This window comes from Spermophilus citellus (genome assembly GCF_964194105.1).
Source record: "Spermophilus citellus genome assembly, chromosome: X".
NCBI lineage: Eukaryota > Metazoa > Chordata > Mammalia > Rodentia > Sciuridae > Spermophilus > Spermophilus citellus.
In genome coordinates, this window is record NC_138190.1 from 8,726,361 (window position 1) to 8,744,045 (window position 17,685).

At 39.4% G+C, this 17,685-nt stretch overlaps 1 protein-coding gene across 2 annotated transcripts; it reads right to left on the reverse strand.

Moving 5' to 3' along the window:
• Window positions 1-3,018: 3,018 nt before the first annotated feature.
• On the reverse strand, window positions 3,019-17,658 carry TRAPPC2 (trafficking protein particle complex subunit 2). Of its 2 annotated transcripts, XM_081277084.1 has the most exons (6): window positions 17,537-17,610; window positions 17,045-17,265; window positions 9,619-9,730; window positions 5,994-6,142; window positions 5,205-5,286; window positions 3,019-4,075 (listed from the first exon to the last, which is right to left on the reverse strand). In XM_081277084.1, exons 3-6 carry the CDS (start codon window positions 9,709-9,711, stop codon window positions 3,977-3,979), a joined length of 423 nt encoding a protein of 140 aa, XP_081133210.1. In that variant the 5' UTR covers window positions 9,712-9,730; window positions 17,045-17,265; window positions 17,537-17,610; the 3' UTR covers window positions 3,019-3,976. The 2 variants fall into 2 exon arrangements, with proteins under 2 accessions (XP_081133210.1, XP_081133209.1); XM_081277083.1 differs by lacking the exon at window positions 17,045-17,265 and having other exon boundaries at window positions 17,537-17,658.
• Window positions 17,659-17,685: the final 27 nt, after the last annotated feature.

Genomic DNA, 17,685 nt, shown 5'->3' on the forward strand with positions numbered 1-17,685 from the left:
TCCTGTGGAGACAATTCAAATCTAGACTGCAATTAATGTGGACAAGACCCTCAGCTATGGAGCTGTGTAGTAGGGGAGTCCATTGTCATATAGGGAAGTAAAATTTGAAAAACTAGAGTAATACATTTTTCCTCAACCATTGAGAATCACACATCATTGTAGTAAGCAGGCTAAGTCTGATTTCCTAACATAAGGGACAGTTTTGTCATAGGGGAACATTTTAAATTTGGGGTGGTTTCTTCATATTCTCATGTTAGAATGAGCTGTACTTTTGGGGGGTGGGTATCCGAGGATTAAACTTGGGGGCACTCAACCACTGAGCCACATCCTCAACCCTTTTTTTGTATTTTATTAGAGACAGTGCTTCACTTTTGCTGAGGCTGGCTTTGAACTTGCAATCCTCTCCTCAGCCTCCTAAACTGCTGGGATTACATGATGCATTACGGCGCTCAGCTGAGCAGCACTTTTAAAATTTTCAATTTTTTAAAGTTGTAGTTAAACACAAACCTTATTTATTTTTATGTGGTGCTGAGGATCAAACCCAGTACCTCACACATGCTAGGCAAGCGCTCTACCACTGAGCCACAACCACAACCCCTGAACTTGTTTTTAAATCAAAAGTGTACCCACTATATGGTGCCTTGTCATTTTTTTCTTAATATATATAGTTGGAGTATTTCTACTGTATATAGAGTAGTAGTAATATTAACTGTATGGATATGTAACAAATCATTTCTTTGGCTTCCCAAAATTTTAGACTTGTGCAACAAAAGATGATCAAAGGAACAGATCTTTGTGTCCACAGAGAAAGGCTGAAGGGAGAATAATCCAGCTTCATGTTGTTTTAAAGAATTTTGGTGAACACTAATTTACCAAACATGATACTGAAATGTAAAAACAAGAGGAGGAAAAACTTTACAGAATAGCTTTGACCTTCAAACAAACTGCAGCTGATGGAAAAGTACTTCAACCAGCAGCAAAAATTAGCGGAGAAATCTGATTCTCTTTTGTTTAAAGAAAGTAAAAGGTACTCGAATGGCGGGTACGACCTATACAAATTAGAATATGGAAAAGGGAATATAAGTGGGGAACAAGTGGACTATGGTAGCAGGCGTGGTGAGAAGCAGCTGCCCAGCCTCCCAGTGAACAGATGGGAAGAACTGTAGGTCATTCTTCACAGCCCCATGGTAAAGGAGTTGCTCACCACATGGCGTCTTATTACAATAGTCAAACATCCAACTAAGTTCAAGCTGTATATGAATGCAGACTTTCAATAGGGTAAATAAGACTAAAACTGGTGGTGGTATTGGGAGGCCCTTCAAAATTGGTTATCAAACTACCACAATTGCCAGCACAGTGGCACACACCTATACTTCAGAGGCTGAGGCAGGAAGAGTTTGTGTGTGTGTGTGTGTGTGTGTGTGTGTGTGTTTTAAAGAGAATTTTAAAAATATTTTTCAGTTTTCGGTGGACACAACGTCTTTATTTTTATGTGGTGCTGAGGATCGAACCCAGTGCCCCGCGTGTGCCAGGTGAGCGCATTACTGCTTGAGCCACATCCCCATCCCTGGAAGAGTGTTTTAAGAAAAAGGCAACCTGCTGAACTTGGAACATGAGATGGAAAATTGCAATACCATCAGTGAACTAAAGTTTTTGCCACTTTTCTTCACCCTTGTGAAAAATTCCCTAGTTGAAGTTAAAACAACACACATGTTCCTTATCTTAAAAGAAAACCTTACTTTTTACATTCCTATGCAAACTTCTCACTTTTACTATTATGACACCATGATATAAGTTCTCTCACAATATATCTTATAAAGCAGTAAAGTACTGAAGAGAAAAAAAGACGACTCCATGCACCCAGTGAAAGGTAGAGCTCGTATAGTCAGTGGTTTCCAGGATGCCAAGGACTGTCAACCAGAAATATTGAAGTAACAGAGTTATTAAGGTAGTAGCATGGGCAGAGCAGAAACTCTTCTACACATAGGAAATATGGATGTTGAATGAAGCATCCTAGGAGATTTTCAGCTAGAGAGGACAAAACCAGATTTGTGTATTTTATCTGGGTCACTTTGGGAGTACTAATGTATATTAACAATTTAGTGCTGACATGCATGTGCCTAGTACAGTATGGTTTTCTTATGACCGATTTCACCCCTTTACTCTTATGTTCCAGAATCTTCAAGGCATCACCTACCAGATTCAAGCTAAACACCTTTGTTTTTCTAATGCTCAGCTCCTGACTTCCCCCTTAAACCAGTCCTTGTTCTATCCTGTCAGCCTCTTGTGTTTTCTCCATGCCCCTTTCTTGAATGCTGCTTCCCTATGTGGCCCACTTCTGAAGTCCCATTCTGGTGGACGTCCCTTTGAGCTCCTTCAATGATGCAGCCACATATGAAAATTGGCATTTAACTCTGAGAATATAGTCTCACCCTCACAAGGCTTGAGAAAAGGAAGGCTTTTGCAGGGTACCACTCCTATGTAGCTGAGACAGAGCCTGACGCAGATCTTCTCAGCCCTATGACTTCCTGCTGTTAACACACTGCTGCTCCTAGCTGGCTCACTTTATAGCCCTCAGGGTTATATGCTAAGGGTGGGGCAAATTATACACAATAAATACATGCTTGGGTCTCCTATTAGCGTGGCTGGAATTACTCCTAGATTTCTATGAGTATCTTTGCCTGCTCCCAAAGCTATGGTGCCTACTCAGAAGTGATCTGTCCATTGGATTAGGTTATTTTACTTTGCAGATTTTCAATAGGGGGAATAGGACTAAAACTGGTTGTGTTGGGCGGCCCTTCAAAATTGGTTATCAGACTACCTCAACTGGCAGCACAGTGGCACACATCTATACTTCAGAGGCTGAGGCAGGAGGATCACAAGTTCAAGGGTAGCCTGGACAATTTTAGTAAGTTCTTATCTCAAAATACAAAATAAAAAGGGCTGGGGATTTATCTTAGTGATAGGGCATTCCTGAGTTCAATTCCAATACCAGAAATAAGCAAAATTACCATAATATTGAACATACAGCTTTATTTAAGATATTAAATAAATAGAGTAAAACAAATGACAGTAGCAACTTCATAATAGGATATAAGACCAAGCTTAGAATTACTTGCTCAAAAGTTATTCAGATATGCTCACAATTAGCACACACACACAAAAAGACTCCGGTTCTATTACTTGCTCTTCCTTGTATATTTACTATTTTACAGTCAAATCAGACACTATTAAAGGACAGGAAAGACCATTCCTGGTCCCCCAGTGTATAGCCAAAAGGGTCAACTGCAAATGTTAATGTAATCTAAACTTCTTTAATAACATTTCTTAAATTGCATTACAGTTTTTTACAATAGAGATCAACAGGTCCATTTAACCCTTAGTTTACTGTCTTCAGAGAGAGGAACTACAAGAACATAAGGACATGGAGGCAATGTTTCACTGTGGCCTATAACTGGTCTATTTTTCATACATGGGTCCAGGATTCTAGAACTATAGTAGGACCCTATTCCTACCCTCTGACAGAGGCAGGCATGCAACATTTAGCACTGCAAAATCTTTCTGCTTCAGCTTCTTGAGTAATACTATGTACTATAAAGTTTTATAACATCTCCAAATATACAGTCAATGTATGTGCTATCAAGCTCATTCACTTCTGGAGAATCTTTTTGTCTACCCAATCTTGACTTTTTTGTTTTTTAATGAATTGTTATATCAAGATCAGGAAAGTCAAAAGCTTATTCTCGATTTATTAAGATTATTGATAAAAAGCTCTTTATAAATAACATTTCACAACCAAATTGTTGATAATCCACATGAAACAGAATGTAACTACTTATAAAGAAATTCTATTAGATTTAGATAAACTGAGACAAGTAAAAGTTTTCCAGACTATTTAATCAAGTTACTTACAATGTACACATTCCTGAGTATACCCCATTGTGGTGACACTGTTTACTTCAGAATTTTTCTGCATTCAGCTTAAAAGATGTTTCTTCCCAAGAAACTGAACTTTTCTGTCAAATGCGCTTGATCGAATAGGAGAATTGGGTTCATAAAATGGATTCATTGCAAACTAGGAAAGAAGAAGGTATTGGTTTGTCAAAGCAAAAAGGCTGATAAATCAAGTCTCTAAATTATTTAAAACTTTTAAATTAAAATTCATCAAAGAGGGGCTAGAGTTGTGGCTCAGTGGTAGAGCACTTGCCTGATATGTGTGAGGCCCTGGGTTTGATCCTCAGCACTACATATGAATAAATAAATAAAATAAAAGGTCCATTGGCAACTAAAAAATATTTTTTAAAAAATTCATCAAAGATTGGTCTGGGGTTGTAGCTCAGTGGTACCCATGAGGCACTGGGTTCGATTCTCAGCACTACGTAAAAATAAATCAATAAAATAAAGGTATTGTGTCCATCTAACTAAAAAAATCTATTAAAAAAAATTCAAAGATATTCAAAACAAGTCTAAATACCACATTTTTAGGTTTCACTGAAAATGCTCCATTGTTAAACATTAATGTCCCCTTGAGAAAATTTTTTGTTTTGGTGTTTTAGTTTTGAGAAGTACCTGTAGCAAAACTAATGGTAGTAGGATAGATATTGTGGGTATAAATTAAATTAATTTTCCAGATTCACCCTGTATGAGAAACACAAACCTACTTGTATTCATACATTACAAATACATGGATTAATCTGTAAGGTCCTTTGGACTACATTAACAAAGGAAAAATTTTGTCATATGTTCAGTGTTAAGAAAAGTTATTCTTGTATGGTAACATTTTTTAATTGGGGTTTTAATATCCTTTAACACAAAGCTAAATGATCAGTTCCTTAGCTAAAGTAAGCACATTATAACATATGTAGGAAAAAATTAATATTAAATGAAATTACTAATAAGGAAAGAAGCTACTGATCATCACACCACAATCACTTGATAAGGTATCATTCTTCTCCCTTTGGTGAATATAGTTGAATTTATCAGGGAAGTAGCCTACCTACCAAGAGCTGTTTTCCCAAACACATCTTAACTTGTCAGTGAAGACTTGCCTGCTGAGAAAGTTGCCAAAGCTAGTTCTAATTGGGGAAAATGTAGTGTGAAATGAAAAACTGCAAAAAGGAGTTACTTAAAACAGTCTAGTTTCCTGTCAAAGCTAGAATCCTTTTTTATAATCAGATTTTAAAAAATTGTAGAAGATACCATACCTTTATATATAAATCATAGACATCAGTAAAGAAGTTCTTGATTCCATCTTCTTGCCTTATATCATGAAGCATAATAAATCTCATATGTGAAATAATTAAGGTATAATCTTTATTAGAAATGAAAAGTGAAAAAGCAATAATTGCTATGTTACTCAAATTAGTCACATGCATGGTAGTTTGCGATGGAAAAGTTAAATACATAAACAGGGTCTAAAGTCAACTTAGTTTTACCTTAAAGAGAATATAATCTTTAAGTCCGAAATACATACAAAGTAAAATCATCCTCAATATGATTCAGATAAACCAGTTTTTCTTTTGGGGGCAGGGGAGGTACTAGGGATTTAAACCAGGGGTGCCACATCCCCAGCCCTTTTTTGAGACAGAGACTTGCTAAATTGCTTAGGGCCTCACTAAGTTGCTAAGGCTGGTCTTGAACTTATAATCGTCCTGCCTCAGCCTCCCAAGTTGCCAGGATTACAGGCGTGCACCACTGCACCTGGCTAAACCTGAGTTTTATAGATGATAACTTTAAAATGATCTGTTAAAACACAGTTTTTCCTAAAAGAAAAGTAGCCTAGGGCAGGGTTTGTGGCTCAGTGGTAGAAAAAATAAATAAAATAAAGGTATTGTGTCCAACTATAACTACAAAAACTATTAAAAAAAAGTAACCTATAAATTGAAAATTTTTACCTGATTCTTTGAAACCTATAGACTCAGAGCCTGTATCTGTGCTCCATGTTCTATTTGCTAACCCAACTTTAGTTCAGTATCTTTACTAATAAGTTAAGGATATGCCCTGCAGTGACAAATGCTGACACAAACCACTCATTGAATTTGTCCACAGTTTTCAAATACATATTATTTGAAAGCCACATGTTTTCATCCACAAGGTCAAGAGCAGCGTGAGCTATGAATTGGTTCAGATGACGATGATCATCCTAAATGACAGAGAGAAGCAACAGATTAACATTGCAATGTGGTATCAGGAATCCCAATAATTCTATAAATTCTATATGTGGTTTTCTTGTAGGGAAAAACACCATTTGCTTTTATTTCACTTATTATCAAGAGACATAAAAACTTGTTTTCATGTTTTAATTTGATACCTAAAACTCAACAATAACAGAAATAGCCAATAAATGTTTCCAAGAAACTATATTTTTAATATTAAAGTTACCAAATTCTGGAACCCTTTAAGCATGTGAAAGAATACACTTAAGTGGGGCGGGGGGGAACGACAGGGAGGTGGGGGGTTAGATTCTCCTGCTTTCAAGCTCACATTTTGAGGTTGGTGGCACATATCTATAATCCCAGTAACCTGGGAGGCTGAGGTAGGAGGATCACAAGTTCAAAGCCAGCCTCAGCAACTTAAGCAAGATCCTGCCTCAAAATATAAAAATAATAAAGGCTACGGGTATGGCTCCGTGGTTAAGCACCTATGGGTTCAATACTGGGTACCACAAAAACAAACAAACAAAAAAGCAGCTCACATCTTATTAGAGAAAGACATGAAAAACATGTGTAAGGTGAATGTGGATCAAGGCGAACACATTAGGGAGGCTAGGGCCATGGAGATGGCAAAGGACAGTTGTAGAAAATGGGTGTCACACACCATCTCAAGGGCAGGAGACAGCAGAGAGGGCTGGGCTTCCTGAGCAGTGGCACCAGGGAAGCCATAGAGATAGCTGAAGAGTTGGCACTCGTGCTTACCTGCCAGAGGCCTCTTTCAGGTGAATGGAACTTATGTGGCATGGGAATCTGGGAGTGGTAGGAGGCCACACTCAGCCCCAGCTGTGAGCAGTCATCATGTTAACAGCAGAGTATAATCCTGTCAGAGCTGGGAGTGTCCAGTTGGTAAACTGAAATGGCTTAACAGCAGAGAGGGTGGGACTGATCCACCATAATGTGGAGAAGAAGCTCACAATTTGGAATGCAGCCTACTCTGGTGGAATTCTTTCTTTGAAAATGCAGTTTTTAATGAATATCTGTTATAGCCTGAATTGTATCTTCCCCAAAATTCATTTATTGAAATCCTAAGCCCCAGTACCTAAAAATGTGACTTTTGTTGGAAAGAAGGTGACTGCAGATGTGGTTAAGATGAGGCCATAATGGAGTAGGGTGGGCCTCTGATCCAATATAACCAGGGCACTTATAAAAAGGGATTTGGAGACAGACATGCACACAGGAAGAAGACCACATGAACACTGGTGCTACAAGCTAAGGAACTACCAGAAGCTAGGAAAGAGACCCTGAAAAGACCCTTCCTTAGTGCCTTCAGAGGGCATATGGCCCTGCCAATACTTTAATTGCAGACTTCTGCCTCCTAGAATTATGGACAATAAATTTCTGTTGTTCTAAGCCCCTTAAGTTCTGGTATTTTGTCACAACAGCTACAGGAAAGTAATACAACCCTTTTGCTAAAAAGACCGTTCCCATGGATAGGCTGGAGGAAGGTTGCAGTTGCCTTGGAATCCGTTGTACAGCTAAAGTATGTTTACTTCACTTACGTTGCCATGACAAAGTTAATTGAATCCTTAGAGTAATGGATGTATTTTGTGTCTGGCTCACAACAGTGTTTTCCATGACTTCACACTAATGATCACACTTGAAAGAATGGGTATGAATGGTAGAAATGCTTTAAGATAATAAGTGGTCACAGGAGAAAGAAATAAGACCAAGTGAATCGATAAAGTGTTTTTATATATGCTACTCTGTCCATCACAAGTCCGATAGAACAAAAATTGTATAGAAGCAGCAATGTCCCACAAAGCAATTATAGCTGTAGAGATACCTCCAAAATTTTAATGTACAACATTCTCATAAGACTGTGGGAAAACAATGTTGCAACAATACGAGGTAGAAAATACCTCCAATTTCATATTTTGGTGGCAGGATTTGACCAGTTAAAAAGCATCTTATGCTTAAGAGTGTGCATTATGATTAATTTAAAAAATCAGCTCGTCCTAAAGGACATTGAAGCCTATTTGTGGAGGCCGGGAGAAACATAGTGTATTTCTCAGCAACTTATTAGGAATATGTACTATTACAAAAAGATGGAGGGGATTGAACTGTTTTCTCTCTCCTTTTTTAATAGTACTGGGGATTGAATGTTGGCCTCACACAAGCTAGGCAAGTGCTCTACCATTGAGCTACGTACCTCCCCAGCCTTATTTATTTTTTTTTATAGAACAATTTTTTTAATAAGAGAGAGAGAGAGAGAATTTTAATATTTATTTTTCAGTTTTTGGTGGACACAACATCTTTGTTTTGTATGTGGTGCTGAGGATCGAACCCGGGCCGCACGCATGCCAGGCGAGTGCGCTACCGCTTGAGCCACATCCCCAGCCCCCCTTATTTATTTTTGAGACAGGGTCTTGTCTCAATAAATTGCCCCAATAAGAGCTGGCCTCAAACTTGTGATCCTCTTGCCTCAACTTCCAGAGTAGCTGGGATTACATGTGTGTGCCACCATGCCCAGAAGGATTGGGCTACTCTCATCTCAAGACTCTATGACTGTTTGAATGGTTGGTAATATGTTCTTGAACCAAGCTTATTTCTTTTTCTTGGTACTGGGGATTGAAACCACTGAGATACATCCCCAAGATGAGCTACACAGTGGGGATGAGATATATCCCAAAGTCTTTTTTATTTTTTGAGACAGGGTCTAACTGAGTTGTCAAGGCTGGCCTCAAACTTGCAATCCTTCTCTCTCAGCCTCCTAGGTTGCTGAGATTACAAGTATGCACCACTGTACCCAGCCCAAGCTTATTTTTCTGGACCTATCCCTGACAATAAGAAAGTCAAGGGGCCTAACCTCTGGTACTGCTTTCAGAATTACCTGCACACAGCCAGGTAGTCTCTGGAGAAGAGACCACACAGACACTACCCAGCACAGCAGTGCTACAGGCACTGAAAACAAGGTGCTGTAGATTCAGTGACAGCAAGACATGGGAGCAAGGGTCTTTTTTAACCCTCTCAGGTATATAAATTGATCTACTATGTCTGTCCTGATGGAAAAATGTGATTCAGTGAAACAGAATGGACTTCCATGGCATTTTCAGGCAGCAAGGACTATTCATCCAGACCTACTACAGGTGGATTGTCTTTCCATGCATTTAAGAAGCAGCACTTCATAGAGGGTGACATAGTGAACTTAATATTATAGGAAAGAGACCTGGGCATCATGCTAGTCTGTACTGAGTGTATGCTGAATTGAAGGTTGAATAAATAATTTCAAAGACATCTCCTAGCTGGCTTCTATCAGTCTGTGGGCCTCCAGAGAGATCCTCATTTAACTGTGGTGGACTTGAGTTGCTTCATCTGTCCAGATCGATTCCATTTCTAAAATCATACTATACCATATTATTACAAGAGCATAAAAATTTTCATGTGGAATTTAAGCTTTCATACGCACTTTGGATTCTGCTTTCCCAGCTGGCAAAAATTCCATTTCAAAAACTGGATTATCATGGTGGCCAACAATTACAAAGTAGAAGCTTCCGGACATTATCTTCAATATATGGCTCCTAATTAAATTAAATAAAAAATAATATATTTTTAGTACTCAATACTGAATGAAATCCAAAAATGATTAACACAAACTCTAGAATTTTTTAAATTTAAACTTCACATTGTAGAGGAGAATGCCACTGAGTTTGACATGCTTTCCAGTATATTATCATATACATGTGTCTTTTGGATTATACAAATTAGATGTTTATGATATATCCTATAGAATATAATATACTGAGAATCCAATATACTGTATATCCAGAGGGAAACTGAAAAGCCTCTAATATGAAATCACAAAGATAACATTTTTATGATCTGAAAGTTTGGAACATTCAGCTCAAGGAATCCTGTATCTGACAGAGTTCCATTTAATTTGGACTGAACCAGTTAGCCTGCACATCAACACCTGGGAAGATTAATAGAGGGTGGTGAATAGTTAAGTACAATGGAATGTGGAAAAGATGAAAGCAATAATTAGCTTGCCTTGGAAATTTCCAGGAGGCATCCTTCAGAAGAAGCTAAAAACAACTGTATCACACACAAGTATACATAAAGGAGACACTATAGCATTTGTCTACAAATTGTATACTTTGTCTTCTTTCTACCTAAAGGATGTGTGCTACAAATTTAAGTCTGCAAATGCAAGAGCCTATGATATGCCTCTTCATACACCAATTTATAAGGAAGAAACAATTCTGTATTCTAGAAAAAAAAATGGAAGAAATAATCCAAAAGGAAAAAATTCTGAGGCATTGAGATCTTGGAACTAGGGTTAAGGGTTGACTAAAGAAAACAAAACAAAACTAAGAAACTGGGCAGGGATAGTCAGTGATTCCAGGCTTTAGATGCACAGAAAGACAGATGATGGCTTGGTGGGGAGAGGAGTGGGGGTGGATGGATTTACACATTTGTATTTTTAGAAGAAGAGCTTTGGAGTTAAACAAAGCCAGGTTCAAGTCTAGCTCTGCCTCTTACTAGCAATGTGACCACAGGCATGGTCCTCCTTCTCCCAGTTTCTGTTTCCTCATCTGTGTAACAGGGATAACATCATAGTTTCCTCATGGTGTGCTTGTAAGGATGCCACAATCTAATGCATGCTGTCTGGTTCACAGTGATTATCTAGAACAACATGGAAGGGTATATACACACCAGGAGGTAGCATCTAGTAACTCCTCAATGTGTGGTGGGAATCCAGTTAACTGGGAGTATCCAGTCAGCATCCTGGACATCTGGGACAGATAGAGCCTAAGACTCACCAAACCTCACCAGGCCTTCTGCTGATTCACACAGAACATGCACTGAAATCAGAAATCTGTTTCCTAATCAGGAAATCAGGGCCTAGTTGATACTTTTAACTTGAGTTGGTACTTTTAACTATGACTATGGAGAAAAGGTAGATAAACTCCTTTGGCATGATGAAGTAGGATTTTAAATGTTATTTGGGGCAGGGGCTGACATGCTGTAGACTGCTAGTCAAATCTAGCCTCATGCATCCTCTTACTATTGTCTAAGGCTGCTTTTACCCTTCAATGGCAGAGCTGTACAGCTGCAATAGAGACCATCAGGCCCTTTACAAAAAAAGTTTGTCCCTGTTTTAGAGGAAAGATATGAAAAAGATTCAAATAATAAAACTGAATAACAAAGATAAGCAGGAATGATACAAAAGCTATGCAAAACTAGGGGAATTGGCAACAAATCTCCAATGGAAGTGCAGGAAGAGCAAAACGAATTTGTAATTTAAACCAATAATGATATCATAAACTCTTGTTGGAAGAGGCTTCAGAGCTGGAGTTTCCCAAGGGAAGGGCTTACTTTCTTCAGCACAAACATTTAAACAGCAATAGGAGAAAACACACAAACACCAAACTTAAGCAGCAGAAGGAAATACATGTATACATTCCTCTCCAGACTCTCGCCCATTTATGGAATCCACCAATGGGAGAGATGCACAGTGTTTGAGCATAGCATGAAGAGTTCTGTTAAAAACCACCCAGTTGAGCAGATGAGACAGTTTTCCTTACCTACATTCTATTCTTGACTTGAGCTGCCAATAATTTGATTTCACAAACTGCTCAAGTAAGAAGGGTTGTAGTTCTCCACCCAATTCTACTGAAGAAAACCTGCCAGGTGAAGCAGAAGAACTGAAAACCTTGGGAGAAAATAACCCCATTGTCTCAGGAACAGAACACCTGCAATTACTTAGCAACTACTTGTAGGCTCACTACCACTGGGTAATAATGGGTAAAGGTGAGACAAACTATTGCTGTCCAATATACTGAACTTTCTGCAAGGATGGAAATGTTCTATAACTACACTGTCCAATATGGGAGCCAGTAGCATTTGAAATGTGGCCAGAGTGACTGCAGAACTAAGTTTGAAAATTTAGTTAATTTTAATTAATTTAAACATAAATAGCCACATGTGGCTAATGGGTACAATACAGAACAGCACAACTACAGATCAATGATTGTAAACTCTTATAAATATAAAAGTTCAGCAATCTTTTCTACCCACAAAGCAAGTATTACTCAGAATTCCAATATATAAAATAAATTATATAAAGCAATCGATATGGTTAAAATGCCTGTTGGCATGAGTCTGCTCAATTTTCCCATCACCTTAATAGAGGCCCTTGAATCATCTCCAAGGAAGGCCAGGTCTAGAGGTAAGGAGGTAGCTACACAGAATTTGGGAATTAAACTGGGGAGCTGAAGAAGAGAGAAGAATCTAGCATGGTTTCCAAATGCCTTGCTCAGGTGATCATGCTCAACAGTGCCCCTCTCTTGAGAAGTCCTAATCTATGGAACCTGTATGTCAGTATTCCTGACAAAGAAGCTTTAAGGTTGCAGATGGAATTAACGCTGCTCATCAGCTGACCCTGAGATAGGAGATTATTCTGGCTTATCCAAGTGGGCCCAATATAATCACAAGCATCCTTAAATACGGAAGAGGGCAGCAGAGGAGGAAAGTCAGAGGGAAATGTAGGCACACAGATGGTCACAAAGCTACAGTGTTTAGGGCTTTGAAAATGGAGGATTAAGCCAAAGCCATGGGATGCAGGTGACTTCTTAAAGCTGGAAAATACAAGGAAACAGATTCTCCTCAGAGTTTCCAAAAGGAACACTGCCCTGCTGATCAGTGAGACCTGTGTCAAATTTCTATCTACAAAACCGTAAGGTAATATATTTGTTATATTAAGCCACTGAAGTTGTGGCAATATTAAGGCAGCAGTAGGAAACCTGTGGGTATGAGAAAAAAGGCAGTGTCAGCACATGGATAGAAGGCATGTTTTATGAAGAGACAGGAGACAAAGGGAGTTCACTTACCAGGAGCATGGGTTTCAAAATACCATAAAAGGTATTGTGGGAGGCCATGATATACCAATGTGAAGATAACCACAGCAACATGGGAAAGACAATGTGGAAATAAACAGAGCCTATATTTTTTTCCACCACATATCCATAATCACAAGGATGCCCAATGCTTGCAGAATGGAACTGCAGAGAAGGGGCTGTAGTCTAGACTATGATGTTTTTCAGATGCTGCTGGAATGCAGGAATTAGGGACAAGGTGGGATTTCAGCATTAAGTAGCCTCAACACTGAAATGAACTGATAGCTCTAGTGCTGAAATCACAGGGGTCTCGGGACTCTCGGGTGATCAACACTGTTTGTGAAAGGTTACTAAAGTTTGACAAGGGACTAGACTTGATGGCTGATGAGGAGAGCCAGAACTCTCACTTGTGGTAGAATGGGTCCCTGGTGGCTAGGGAGACTTGATCCTCTTTTTGAGAGGGAGACAACTAAAGAAATCAACTTGGTGATATGAGGTGCTCTCTGGCTACCTTAAAGAGGACAGATAAATGATGTAGAAAGCAGGTCACTAACTAGTAATGAATATAACTGGACCAGAAATCTGTGAGCCTAGAATCAGAAGGGCAAAAGCCCACAAGAAACTGAAAAAGTGTGAAATATATTTAAAATATATTTTTTTAAAAAGCCTTTTTTTAGGTTTTGATGAGGAAAGAGTAGGGGAAAAAGGTCAACTGCTTCAAGTACATGGTACATACTGAAGAGGACACAGATCTCCTTAACTTCCATTTTTTGTTAAAGAGAATAACTTTCAAACAGCAAGCATGGAAGAAAGCAAGTTAGGCAGGATGCAAATTTCAAGGTAGGCATGTTAAGAAAATAGGCATTTCAATAAATCTACGTCTTCAGGTCCTAACAAATTATATAGCTTGGATTAACAAATATTATTGTGTATTAGTAACATTTGAGTAAGCCCTGGTATATAAAAGTGTCATAACCTCAGAGATAGATAAATGCTACTACTTTCAGAAACAGGAAAAAAGTTGTCTCCTAGTCTATAACCGGGCACATTCAAAGAGACTAATACAACAGAAATATGTATTAAATTTCCATTTTTGGTCAGATACTGTGTCAGGAGCTTTTATTATAAGTTCATTAATATGAATATCTAGAAGAAATAGATTAGGTTATTATTTATTCACATACTCCACTTATACTGAGAACAAGTCATGCAAAATTTACATTTTGTTTTGGAAGGGAAATATGGTAGGTAGACAGTAAATCACTTTTTGCCAGTATCTAAGAACAAACTGGAGACCTATAGCCTGGGTGATAATAGTAGTCTTGCTAGAATGATACACAGTATGAAAACAGACGCAGTCTGTGATAACCCCAGAGCTACAAAAGTGCTAGAGGTCCAGTAAGCATTGATTATTTGCTGAATAAAGGATGACTCACTTGAGTGTCAGGACCTGAAGAACACTGCATATTTATTCTATGTCAATTTATGGCCCAGGGTCTCTAAGGAGGCTTTGAGGTTGACCTTAACCTAGTCTAGTTCAGCATTTAAACTAACTTGGACAAAACTTACCACATTCAAGGTAACACTAAAGGCAGATAATTTATTAGATGGTAAAATAGGGAGCCAGGCATGGGGTGCATGCCTATAATCTCAGCAACTGTCACAAAATAAAAAAAGGGCTAGGGATGTAGTTCAGTGGTAGTGTCTGAGTTAGATCCTCAGTACCCCGCCCCCAAAGAATTTTTTTAAAACTCCATTGCTAGGAAAGTCAGGTGAAACTAACAAGATAATTTAAGAGGATGAAAAATAGAGCCCTGCAAGTGGGTTTAAAAAAATAATAATAACTGCACGGCAACAAGAGGAGGGAAACCTAGATTAAAAGCAAATCTACCCAAAGTTTTAATTTTGCAAGCTCAGTTAATAGGTAGCAGTTTGATATGATGGTCAAAAAAACTAAAACAATTTTAGGCTGCACTGAGAGAAAGACAATGTCTAAGCAAGGTTGGGAAAGAGTTGAAGTCCTCTTTATTAATAACATCATCTTTGGGCAAGGTACTCAGTTCTGGGAATCACATTTTAAAGAGATCAATAACTCTAAACTGTATTTTGGGGGGGAGGGTGGGATCTAGGCTAGAGAATGCTCTGGAAACAAGAGGAACTGAAGATGTTGCGGTGAGGGGGAGACTGCGTGTGTGTGCGTGCACGCGCACGCAGCACAATACTCTATGCTATCTAATAGAAAAGGGATTTGAGTTAGGGATGGCAAAGGGTTTCTTCTAGTGAATGAATTCTAACAAACTGGTACTATCAACCAGGAACTGGTGCTGCGAAAGAAACTAAGACAAAGTGATGTCAGCAGTTAATTGCTGTGATCAATTATTCATGTCTGCTATAGGGAGTGCAGTGCCTACATGAGTGTCAAATATTTAGACTCTTGGGCTGGGGATGTGGCTCAAGCGGTAGCACGCTCGCCTGGCATGCATGCGGCCCGAGGTTCGATCCTCAGCACCACATACAAATGAAGATGTTGTGTCCGCAGAATACTAAAAAATAAATATTAAAATTCTCTCTCTCACTCTCACTCTCTCTAAAAAATATATGTATATTTAGACTCTGGATTGGAAAGACATTCCAAACAGCTCTGTAGGCCAAGCTCAGGGCTACTTTGAAGTTACAAGGAAGCTAGAAATGTGTAAGGGGTGGTTTGAAGACCACCAGTATCAGAGTGGGAGGATGATCTCAATTAACTTAAAATTCCCTTCCAACTCTTAAGAATTTTAAACTGCAGGGAAATGCAAGGCAAAACTCATGCATCCCAGTTCCAAAGCCAACCATTTCTTACAAAAAAGTTCTTTACAGCCTCTATAGAGGAACTTAACTGCCCTGTGCTCCTGAGAGCAGTGGTTTCAGTTGTTCCATAGACCTGGGGCTGCAAGACTCGAGCGGTGTGGCAAGGGACCTGATTATTGCAATAAGTGGGTTTAAAAAAAAAATGAATATTATTGATAAGTATCTAATGGGAAATCTTTCATTAATGTTATAAGCAATTTCCCCACCCCTAAGTGGGTTAATGCTGACTCTTAGAACATTTTACCTAATCCTATTCAACTCTGGGACCAAAAGATGGGGTTGGGAGTGTCTTCAGGCTTTTTTAAACAGTGAGCATGTGATTCTTTTTAACAGTAACATATCAACACTTATCAGAACACTGTTTTCATTGTTTCACTATTCTGCTCAAAAGCCTTAATGTTTCTCAACTACAACATCATGTACTAATACCCCAAACAGATTCCCACATTGTTCGACATCTTTTCTCAACTTTATTGTTCACCTCTGATAGAGCTGAGTGGTCAGCCTACTTACTTTTCCTCTAAAACTCACTTTGGATTACATCCACTCCAGACTGTTCTTACTTCTTTGTGCTTGGAATGCTCTCCCTGATTCTGTACAACCCTTTCCCATTCTTTAATGTACAACTAAGTCCCTCTTCCACAATTATTTCCAACCAATACCTATAGGCTTTTCACCTCTTCTGAAGTGTTACTCTTGCTGGCTTTTAGATACTTAAAACTTTTCACAGCCAGGGATCAAACCTCATTGTACTCTTCAGTACTGTGCAAAAAGCTGACACTGACCCAATTTTGTCCTCATAGGACTTAAATACCTTATGTCCCCAGGGCACGACTTTGGGAGCCAGGACATAATCCGCACCCCCACCCCATTCCTTTGCACATTTCCCCCTTCCAGCAAAGCTCTCCTCAGTGCTCATCATTCAAATCCTCCCTATCAAGGCATTGATTAGTCACACTTTTTCCACAGATATGTCCTTGATTACTTTCATCTTAAACTGCCTCCGCTTTTTATAAACTGTTTGTTTACCCAGTCTACAAGGCATCTTCGTTCTTCAATTCATTGGCTGCGATATTTTCTTACTGGTGAGAGATCTGGTTCCTTTTCTTTCTAATTAAACTTGAGCATCTTGGGGATCGAGCTCACCTTTTTTAAATCTTGCTCAGAGCACACAACGGCGGAAATTCTATGAAAGCTCAGCTCCGTGGTTCTCAAAAACTGGGGGCGATTCTGCCTCCCAGAGGTTGTTTGGCCATGTCCGGAGACTTGGTTCTCATACCTGTGTGCGTGAGGGCCGAGAGCTACTGGCTTTTAGACGGTACAGACCGGGGACGCTGTGACTATCTTACGATGCACAGGACTGCCTCCTACAACAAAGAATTTTCCAGCTCCACATAGCAATAATGCCGTGGTTAAGAAACACTGGGTTAGCTGAAGGACCTAGTGAGAGCCAAGTCTCCGAAAAGGCGCACGTTTGCAGATCGAAACACAGTGTGGATTGCCTGGTGGGCTAACTGAATCGGCTGGCCAAGGCCGGGGCGGGGTGGAGGTACAAGACCAATATGCGCTTCACGTGGAGCCTGGGACGTCCCCCAAGGACCCGGAGCGCCCGCCCCCCCCCCTCGCTCCAACCCCTACCTGTAGTGAAAGGCCGACAATGGAAACGCCCAGTCAGTTCGCGCCACAGAGACCCGCGCTCCCCAGCTTCAGTCAGGACTCCAGGAGCAGTACTCGCGAGACCCTAACGGTACGCTCTCGCGAGATGTGGGTGGAGCTTCCGGTAGCGC